Raw genomic sequence first — 11,700 nt, 5'->3', positions numbered from 1 at the left:
AAGCCTTTGTGGCGATGAAACTGGAGAGCCACCTGGACACAACGGCCACTTTATTTAAAATGAAGGAAAACGTGCTAAAATACTTTGAACTAGCGGAGATAGACACAACTGATCCAAAGGCTCTGTTAGATCAGTTTCTAATCCTCAAAATTTATGATGAAGCGGGCAAGGGCTTATTCAGCTTTCTAAAAGAAAGAAAAATAAAAACGGAAGATCAGCTTAGAATAGCGGTGGCAACGTTCAGGGATTCACACCCCCATGAGCAGTTGTCGGCAGAGGAAACCGTACTGGCACAGACAGTAGCGGGCAGATAAAAACAGCTACCGAGAACACAATCGCCGACAAGAAAAAGGCGTAACAGCCTGCCTAACATTGGAAAGAGTAGACCAATAAGGATAACATGTTATCACTGTGGTAAAGAAGGTCACATGCGAGCTGAATGCTGGAGGCTGAACAATATGAATGACAGACAGCGACAAGGTCCTAATAGCAGTGGGAGGTATAAGAGCTGGGGATACCAGCACAATAGAAACAGCGGTGACTATACTAACCGTAGGGAATATTCACCACCGAGTCCAAGCAGATACTATAGTGGTACCAACAGAAACTCGCAAGACTACAGGAATAGATCTTTAAACCAAGGAAGTAGGCTGTCATTTAATAATATTGAAAGGCAGAAAAATAATAACGGTGATACGGAAGCGAAACAAATAGTAGCTACTGCCCGTGATGCTAATGGAAGATTATTTTATTTCCCAGCGGTATTGAATGGGAAAGACACACTTTGCCTAAGGGATACAGGCTGTACAACATTGATTGTTGACAAAGCAATGGTAAAAGAATCAGATTACACCGGAGAAGTACAAGAGGTCAGGTTAGCTAATAGGATGTCTATCCATTGTGATATGGCGAAGATTGAAATAGACTGCCCATGGGTTACGGGTTCATTCACAGCAGTTGTGATGGAGAACCCTATTTGTCCTCTAATAATTGGCAACATCCCGGGTATTCCGGATGACTCAATGAAATTTTTAGAAGCATGGCAAGCCAAGAAAGGTAAGATGGTTGTAAACGCCATTATACAGGATGATAACGCAGAGAAGCTAAAACCTATAGTACAAACGCACTTAACAGCGCCTGAGATGGCAAGGCTACAAAAAGAGGATGGAGTCACAAAAAAACTGATGAATAACATCAATAAACGACAAGGAAAGTACAGAGGCCACTGCTATGAAATAAAAATGATATACTGGTTAGAATATTTCAGAATAACAGCATTAAAAGGACACAAATAGTCATTCCAGAGAAACTGAAAGGTCTAGTCTTGGAGACAGCACATGATAGTCCTTTGGCGGGGCACATGGGAGTCAGGAAAACTATGAATAGAATCCTTGACAACTCGTTCTGGCCGGGAATCCATCAGGATGTAAAAAGATACATTGGTAAATGCAAGCAATGTATAACTAAAAATCATCTACACAGCAAACATATTGCTCCTATACAGCCAACTGATAAAATAGGAAGGGTGTTTGAGAAAGTGGCTATAGACATAGTAGGACCTCTACCAATTGCATCAAAAAAAGGTCACAGATTTATTCTAACTCTAATAGACATGGCGTCCAGATGGCCAGAAGCTATACCCCTAAGGGATATAAAATCCGAAACTATATGTTCTGCATTATTAGACATTTTTTCAAGATATGGTTTTCCTGAAACTCTGCTGTCAGACAACGGCAAACAATTTACCTCTAATGTGACTAATGCATTAACAAAGCTGCTGCAGATCACTCAGGTACACTCGACCATCTACAGACCGCAAGCAAACGGTATGTGTGAACGGTGGAATAAGACTCTCAAAGTAATGCTAGCAAAAGCTACAGAAGATCATCCTAAGGAGTGGAATGAGTATATTCCGGCGATACTGTTCGCCTATAGAGGAACAGTGCATGACGCGACGGGGTACTCGCCATTTGAATTAATGTTTGGATCAAATCCAAGAGGGCCGCTTTCGTTGCTAAATGATAGATTACTTGGCACTCAAATCACTGAACAAGATACTTTTGAGTTCATTACTGAAAAGAAAAGCAAAATGGTATATGGATTACAATCTGCTCAACAAAATGCGGAGGGAGAGGCAGGCAGACAGAGAAAATTGAAAAACAAAAATAGATACCTCAGGCAATTGAAGGAGACAGACAATGTCTATGTTTGGCTACCTACCTGGAAAGGGGTCAAATTATGGCAGGGACCATTTGTGATTAAAAAGAAAGTGAACGAAGTAGATTATGCTGTGGACATCAAAGGCACAATAAAGATAGTACATGTTGATCTACTGAGGAAATACGATAACATGCCTGATCAGATAACTCAAGGGATGGAGGACATTAATACACATGACACTGACATAAATGAGGAAGTTGGTCGTGATGAAGAACTGTCAAAACGTCAAATAGAAGAACAATCTAGCGTAGTAATTATAGAGGAACAACCTACCTTAGCGAACATAATTCAAACAGAAGAAGAAATCCAGCAAATTACTCCGCTGAAGTACAGAAAAGAACTACAGCAGTTATTGAACGAATTCAAAGATGTCATTACTGAAGATACTGGCTACACAAGAACAATTACTCATGTCATAGAATTAAACAAGGATGCTAATTTCAAAAAGAAACAATATGCAGTACCTTATGCATACAGAGAAGCAGTGAAGAAAGAATTAAATCATTTGATCGAAACTAACAAAATACAACGCTCAAATTCATCTGTAGCTTCACCAATGGTGATAGTAAAAAAGAAGAATGGAAAAGTAAGAATTTGCTGTGACTATAGAGATTTGAATAAAATCACGAAAATAGACGCAGAACCACTGAGAGATACAAATGAACTATTGGAAGAGATAGGGAACTCAACAATTTTCACTCATCTGGACTTAAACCGAGGTTTTTGGCAAATAGGTATGGATGAGGAATCCAAACAATACACAGCGTTTACAACTGATGAAGGATTATTTGAGTGGAATGTTATGCCTTTTGGCCTAGTAAATTCAACAGCAACATTCTCCAGATTTATGAGAATAATGCTGGCAGATATAAAGAATGTCGTACATTTTGTAGATGACATATGTATCCATTCTAAGGATATCAAGACACATATGCAGTCAGTTAGAGAGGTACTAACAAAATTAAGGGAGCATGGCGCGTCTATTGCACCTGAAAAGTTAAAATTTGCAAATGAAGAAATGGATTTTTTGGGATTCAAAGTAGGCAAAAATCAAATTAGACCTACTGACGGAAATAAAAATAAAATTCTCAACTTAGAAATACCTAAAACCAAGAAAGAAGTCAAAGGTGTATTGGGTCTATTTAATTTCTACAGCAAATTCATACCCAAGTACTCAGATATAACTCTACCTCTAAGACAGCTAATTACCAAGGGCAGCAGTAGAACAATAAATTGGTCTAAAGAATGTCAGGATGCTTTACAGCTAATAAAGCAGTACTTTGAACATGAAGTAACGCTTACTGCCCCTAACTTTGAGAAGACACTAACACTGGTAACGGATGCTTCAAATTATGGATTGGGTGAATGTTTAATGCAAGAAGTGGACAAGGTACTACGGCCTATATTTTATCTGAGTAGGTCACTAAACAAAACGGAACAAAACTACTCAACTGTGGAGAAAGAATGTCTGGCCATTGTATGGTCCATGACCAAACTGCAGAAATACTTATTAGGAAGAAAATTCATTCTCCTCACCGATCACAAGCCATTGTTAGCTATGAACAACAAACGGATAGCCAACAGCAAGATAAACAGATGGTTATTGATTCTGCTGGATTTTCAGTATGAAATTAGGTCTATAAAAGGGAAGGATAATGTAGTAGCAGATTTTTTGTCTCGGCAAAATGTTGACAGTACAGAAACTGAGCCTACCCTAAACCACATTAGTCAACATTTATAATAAAAAAAAATAAAAAAAAAATAAAGGGATATTAATACATTATCAATTTACAGTTTATTAATATTATACAGTCTGTAACTGTAAAATATAGATATCAAACAATTTGTATCAGTAATATAAATTGTGTACTATTTCAAAAGATTGTAAACTGTATTATGTTAAACCTATTCTATACTATTAATTAACAGTGAATAAAGTAAATCAAGTAAAAGTTAGAGACTATTTATTCCGCATAACAATAAGACGGAAGTCTCAATGATGAATTGTATTAGTCGATACCTGTGAAAGGCAAGAATGTTGTGTTGTGACCTAGATATGACTGAAATGGGTCGACTAGGGGAGACAATAAGGTTTATTACTTAAGTGTAGTAACAACATGCCTTGATGATAAAGAAGTTTTTTTTACTACATAGGATATAATTATTTAATTCATGAGTTGAATTAAGTCTTTGATAATTTCAACTATGTATTATAGTTTGGTAATTCACTAAACTCATTTGTCTTGTTTATACAATTACTTGGTAATTGAAATGTTTTTCTTTCTCATATTTGAATATATTACACATAATGCTTGTGCATTAGTCTACAAAGAATGTATTTTTCCATGTTTTTTGAGATGTATAAAAATTTTGTTGTCTGGCACATGATCGTGCCCTACCAATATTGTATTTATAAATTTTGTTACACAAAATTTTATTTGAAGGGGGGACGTGTCACAGACTGTATAATTATGTATCTTTATTATATTGTGTTTTGCATGAATGAAGAGTACCTGGCTAGCGGAAGGACTGTCTGAGCGATCGTCATGTGTTTTTTCATGTTTTTGGGTGAGATCGCTCATGTACGTAAGGGGAGAGAATGGACCGTATAAAAGGGAGAGAAAAAGGTGAACGGGTGTTGTGTGCTAGGACTTGGGACTTGAACTGTGGCAGTGAATGTAAGATGTCTCCATGACTTGGAGTCGTGACTGTGACTGTACTTGTGGAGTATCTTCTAATATGGATTTACCATGAATAACCATGGATTTATCATTCGCACTGTATATAGTGTAAATAAAGTCATCATTTGAAGTTGCCACTATTGCTTGTATTCCTGTGTGAAAACTAACCCACAACAACAAAGAATTCATGTTGTTACAATAAGTATTTTATCAAAATCGAATATCCGTTTCAACTTTTGAGCGATTTCCGATAACCGGATGTGGATCTTTTACTACTTTGAATTTTTGAAAAGCCTATAACTTATGTACTATTTCAGATAGATAAAATAAATTTCACATGTAAGTAAAAGATCTAATTCTCTACCTTCTATCAAATTTTGAGTAATTTCGGTTTACCGAAAAAAGTAATTTGCGCTATTCCCGATTTCTCAAAAAACTAATGTCAATTTATTAAGTACAAATAATATTCCGCACTATTATGCACATTTTATTTGGCGTTCACTTAGTGTGCAATTCTTTTTTCTACGAGATTTTATTCTATTTTAAAAACTAAGTATTTAAAATGGAGTCTCCATCCAGTGTTGTTTTATATATGAATATTCGAGAAAGTTTAGGGGAGATCACTCCCGGTTTATTTTTTCTAGCATTAAAGCTCTATGCTTCAAGTTTGTAAAATAGTAAATGAAATAAAAAAAAAATTTTAGAATTATGTAATATTCCGTTAAAACGTAAATGTATTATTCAATTAGTTGAGTTAGTTTTTTAGAAATGAAATTCTTTTTAAAATCCAGAAATGTTGTATTGTTAGTGTTAATTTTGAATATACTTGTTTATAAGTTTGATGTTCTTTGTATTAACCATAACCATGTCAAGTACTATTATAAAATCGCAGCAACTTGAATTTTAATTTGTAACTGTATATTTTGATTAGCATACTAGGTTTAGAATATACACATTAATTAAAAATATGTAGCTATACATTTGAATATTTTTTTTTTTTAAATTTAGCCCCAGCCCAACCAGGTTCGGTGAACACCACAGCCAGTAAACTCGATAAACCACCTTATATCATACGATTTCAACCATCGGAAGGAAGGGTAGATAACTACACTATTATTTTTGAATCGAAACTTCAAATACGGAATTTTACAGTGACCTCCCCTGAAGTCGTGCTATCAGATCTTCAAGCAGACACCATCTACAAATACAACATTAAAGCGGTCAATTCTGTTGGTGATGAAAGTGCTGAAGTAGAAGGGAATTTTGAAACAGGATCATCAGATGGTAAGTTTTTTACTTCACTTTAGTTGGCGATTTTTTTTCATATTTTACAGATAGATCAGCGAGATAAGCGAAAGAAAGTTTACTCATCTGGCGTAAATTACATCAGTGACCATGGAATCGTGAAAATTGTCAAGAATATCGATCGGATTTCGCCATTAAAAAATGATTATTAGAAGGGCAGCACCTTGTAGTAGTGTGAGTTTTGGCGTCTTCAGTTTACCTGCGAATATCTTGGCATTTGGAATGTTTCATTAATAGATAGTATACCGACAGCGGATATCAAAAGAACGACCACAATACTAGAAGCAATCTAAAAGAAAATATGTCGGGCTTTAGGAAGGAAAGATCATGCTTAACCAAATTGCTACCGTGCGCATCATCATTAAACAGATCGAAGTGTGAAACTCTACAATGATTTCATAATTATGAACAGGGCCTTGATAGCCTGGATAGAGAGTCATTTTGAAAGTTGTTGAGTTACTCTGAGTTGCCACATAATATAGTCAACAACATTATGTCCCTATGGAGGTCTAAAATGTAGAGTAGTGCTGGCGCCCTGACCCTACTTTCTTACACACAACCTGCGGCATTGATACACTTTTACCTACCTACCTACCTACCTACCTACCTACCTACCTACCTACCTACCTACCTACCTACCTACCTACCTACCTACCTACCTACCTACCTACCTACCTACCTATCTACCTACCTACCTACCTACCTACCTACCTACCTACCTACCTACCTACCTACCTACCTACCTACCTACCTACCTACCTACCTACCTACCTACCTACCTACCTACCTACCTACCTACCTACCTACCTACCTACCTGCCTGCCTGCCTGCCTGCCTGCCTGACTGCTTGCCTGCCTGCCTGCCTGCCTGCCTGCCTGCCTGCCTGTCTGTCTGTCTGTCTGTCTGTCTGTCTGTCTGTCTGTCTGTCTGTCTGTCTGTCTGTCTGTCTGTCTGTCTGTCTGTCTGTCTGTCTGTCTGTCTGTCTGTCTGTCTGTCTGTCTGTCTGTCTGTCTGTCTGTCTGTCTGTCTGTCTGTCTGTCTGTCTGTCTGTCTGTCTGTCTGTCTGTCTGTCTGTCTGTCTGTCTGTCTATCTGTCTGTCTGTCTGTCTGTCTGTCTGTCTGTCTGTCTGTCTGTCTGTCTGTCTGTCTGTCTGTCCGGAAGAATTTGTTTCTTCTCCAAATACGATACAGTTTTAAAAAAATGAAAGTCTGATGCGTTTAGACACCGTTTTGCAAAGTGCCATAAAACTTTAGGGAGTTAATGAATACCCCTGAGATGGTTTCTTGGGGGGAGGGTGAATTTTGCACGGGCGGCCCCCGGCAGGATGCGATTTGGCGCCTTGGTCTTTCCCTTGAGCGCTATGGCGACTACGTTTATTCTAAACAGTGTTATAGACAATAGATAAAATGGGGCGTTACAGTCGCTCACTAAATTGAATTAGGCGTTAACGTCGGCGCCATGGTAGGGTACGATTTGGCTGCAAACAAAAATTTCAGTTTGGTTCCCAAAAGCTCACATGGGTCGCTGGGGGCCCTGTGATATATATTTTTTTGAAAATAACATTAATGAACCAAGGTTATATTATTAACTGGATAGAATCAGACATAAAAATCAGGAAGGGCAAGACCAGAGGGGTGTTTAACCAATAACATATGGATGTGTAATTCTTGGAATAAAAATCCAGGTCTTCACCACAAAAGTCAAACCTCTTTCTACTCTATATAGATGAGAGATGGAAAAAGATAGAAGCGTTGCAAACGAAAAGACAAATATTTATAAACTCATGCCTTAGGAGGATCATTCGAACATATTCGCATTTAACGTTCAGAAATGATGTTACCATGGTAGCCCCCAGCGGAAAATCAAATCCTCCACAGAAAATGGACGATCTAAAAATCCAGAGTGCAAAGGGAGAAGTTGCCGACAGAAGAAGACCTGGAGGCTTGACCTGGAAAAAGACACAAAGTAGTCAAGCCATGATCACATGTGCAATGAAAGCTCTTTTTAGCGTCCTCTATCCATGATGCGCTGCTGTCTAACCTAACCTAAGCTATCTAAGTACCTGGAATCAGCGATCAGGGTACTACTTGATTCAGCATTCAAAACTGCACCGGGTACATGCTCCGGATACGTGCCAGGCACATCATCAGGCGGAAAAAAGGCCACCCTGAAAAAATGTCGTGCCCCCCTCCTTATATATATATGTGTGTATAATTAAGGAAAATTTAATTGGCGTCGAATAAAGATTTAAATGATCGAAAATCTAACATTAATGTTCAGCCAGGACGCAGAGAGGGGTCGCTACGCCTCTGGCCCTATGCCAAACTGCCTTAACTTCCCATAACTTGATTCTGATGTCCAGCAAAGCTGGGAATATTTATGGATGTACTCGAGCCCGTGGTTCAAACTACACTTTTGGATTAGCGCTTTTGCATTCTACCGTACACCCACGCATATTTTTCTTAGAAAAAGCAGCTTAACCCTTTTAATATGAATTCGAATAAATTTTTGAAATTGTTTCAGCTCAGCCCGACATTGGGATGATAACAGGTGCAACAGTTGGATCCTTGGTTTTTGTTGTTCTTCTGGTAATTGCTAGTATCCCAATTTATGGTAGAATATTTCATTGGAATGCAAAAACTGGACAAAATACAAGGTAAATTGGAGTCAAATTGAGCTGTTGAAAATATTTCTCTATCTATGTTATTACTAAATTCAATTACTTTCAATATATATATATATATATATATATATATATATATATATATATATATATATATATAATTCTCTTCTGGGAGCCGTTAGAAAACAAGCTGCAAGCGCCTCCTTGCAGTCCCCTCTCTTTCTCTCTATCACTATCACTACCACCCCCACCCCACCCCCACATTGTCTGGTGAGCTGTGGTCACGTTAAATGTTTACAAAGCTAAATGTTTACAAATCTATTAGGGGCAGATAATTTAGTTCGATTTTAAACTTACAGGAGCTAACTAAGAAATAACTAAGAGGAGGCTGCTTTCACGGGGGGGGGGGGGGGTGTAGGGTCGGGGTTAGGGGAAAGGGGGGGTAGTGTTTTAAAGCAAATATTTTCAGTGGCAGCATTGGTACTGTCGAATTCACAAATTATGAATTACTTAAAAGTAGAAAATAAAACAACTAAATAACGGCGTATGATACGCTGCGGGTCGGCTCGTATATATATATATATATATATATATATATATACGACATTATCGTCCTCCAATAGAATAGAGCTGAATTTATGAAATCAAAACCTCTATTAATTACACTTTAGGTTTGAACAATATAATTGTTACACATCTAATACAGCGTGAATGCATTTCTTATATAACTTACTCTAACTTTTCTTGTTAAAAGGAACCGCGAAGAACGACCCGATTCAACACACGAAAGTAAGAAGACGTACTACTTTCATTTAAATTTTCTAAGATTGCTTCTTATGCTGAATCCTTATAATTACTTTCTTTAGTTATGCTGTTTTGCACATTTAACTTGCACTTATTATTTAAACAGACGAAGAGGCCTATGATTCTCTTGACGACACAATAAACCAGATGTGTGTCGATGCAGACCACTATGACAAGTACAATATGTTACGAGGAATAAATCCTGAATTTGTCCAAGTCAACTCACCACCTCTACCCCCACGTCCACAACCGAATCAGTATATTGATTTAGGACTTGTGCCCATCAAAAATACAAAACACAGCTTGAATGACATATCAATAGATTTAATGAATACTGGCGTTACTAGTGATTCACAAGAAGAAGATAATGCTGAAGAAACTGATCTAATAGAAAGTAACTTTTTGAGGTTAAACGACACATCAAATGTAGATTGTACTGAAGCATGTGAGTCATCGGAGTTGAAGATCGACTCAGTCAATCCAACAGAAGAATCTAGTGAAAACCTCGATGAAATTAGTGGAGAATCAGAAACAACGTCTACAATGAACGGCTACCATTCCTTAATGACATAATGACACGCACTACCCGTACAGAAGAAAACAAATATTTTTCGTTTACCGATGACCCTCACAATAAATCACATGGTGATAACGATGTAATTAACACAGACAAAGATGGGTACCTTACTCCATCAAAACCAACTACAGCCGATAACACGAAAGAAGAAATTGATGTCCAAAACGAAATTAAAAACACAGATAATGACGAGTACCTTAGCTTAATAAATTCAAGCTTAGATGATGAAGGAAATACGCTTGACAGTTCAGAGCCAAAATACATTCACGTAGACAGTTGTCAAGGCAGTCCTTCTCTCCTAATTAAGACTGAACAAATAGACGAGGAAGACGACCAAAGCTACATACACCCCATTGACCCCGATGACCCTTCTCTGCCTATCTCGTTCGGATACCATAAATGGGATGGGGCAGAAGATGCAAGCAATCAAGACACAACTGATACTGAAGTGTAATGGATGGTGACGTTAAAACAATCATAAAAATAATGGGTTAAACATAAAAAAATAATGTCAGTTTTTATTGCTCTTGTATTAAATCCATATTATAGACAATATTGTATATTAACAGAAAGTAGAAGACTAGTTGCATACTAATAGAATATTACCATCTTAGTTAAATATTTGTAACTAATGTACATAATCACATTTCGTTAATTTATTACCATGTTTTCCTTAACTAATTTCACCATTATTATAAAATTTTGTGTACATACTTTTGTTAAAGCATTTGAAACATTTACTTTTTTATTGATACATATTAGCACTATGTATACACTTTCTTTATACTCCAGATATTAAAATATTAAAAGACATTATGCTAACACAGCAAGTGTTGCATCGTTTCTTAGTTGTACACAATTTAAAAATTAGAAAAAAATTGTACAGAGTATTTTCTGTTACAAATATTAGCCGCTTGAATCTAAAAGCGTAAATAACAGAAGCAAAAATGATTACATGATTAATGTATATGTTTGTTTTGGCACCTTAAGACCTACTCCACGGTTGATGTTTTATTTACGACGGCCACCGTTGCCATGAAAGCCATACTTTCATAACAGTCCCTAATACATGCACATATTCTCCTTTAAGTACACTAACTAAAGGAGGACTACAAACTTATGAATTTATACAGCTTATTAAGTGATAAGTTGCTTTTTCCTGAGCGTTTGTAATAATCATCAACTATCTTAAAACTTGTTCTCGAGGTTTAAGTGTGATATATATGATAAAGAGGATAATCACATGATATATTTTATTTACTTTGTATTAGTGTGCTGTATGACCAAAGGATTTCCTAACACCTTGTTCATAAAGTTTGCTCGTCATTATTTTTTTTCCCTGAAATATACTTCAGGGCGCACACAAAATGAATCTACTTAGGAAACAAATATGAAAACTATAAGAAAAAAACCGGGAGTGATCTCCCCTAAACTTTCTCGAATATTCTAGTATAACACTACGTGGGATGGCAACTCGGAATATAGACAT

At 36.9% G+C, this 11,700-nt stretch overlaps 1 protein-coding gene across 1 annotated transcript; it reads left to right on the top strand.

The window, feature by feature from the left end:
- The first annotated feature begins 428 nt into the window (after nt 1–428).
- On the top strand, nt 429–10,207 carry LOC131956199 (uncharacterized). Its single transcript, XM_059320616.1, has 7 exons — nt 429–1,213; nt 1,258–3,914; nt 6,054–6,185; nt 8,056–8,172; nt 8,731–8,863; nt 9,585–9,619; nt 9,741–10,207. Exons 1-7 carry the CDS (start codon nt 429–431, stop codon nt 10,205–10,207), a joined length of 4,326 nt encoding a protein of 1,441 aa, XP_059176599.1.
- The last annotated feature ends 1,493 nt before the right edge of the window (nt 10,208–11,700 follow it).

This window comes from Physella acuta, unplaced genomic scaffold, assembly GCF_028476545.2.
Source record: "Physella acuta isolate Inbredline_101_S28 unplaced genomic scaffold, ASM2847654v3 ptg001133l, whole genome shotgun sequence".
In the NCBI taxonomy this organism is placed as follows: Eukaryota; Metazoa; Mollusca; class Gastropoda; family Physidae; genus Physella; species Physella acuta.
Note: the sequence above shows the minus strand (reverse complement) of the source record. Positions and strands in the feature narration are given on the sequence as shown.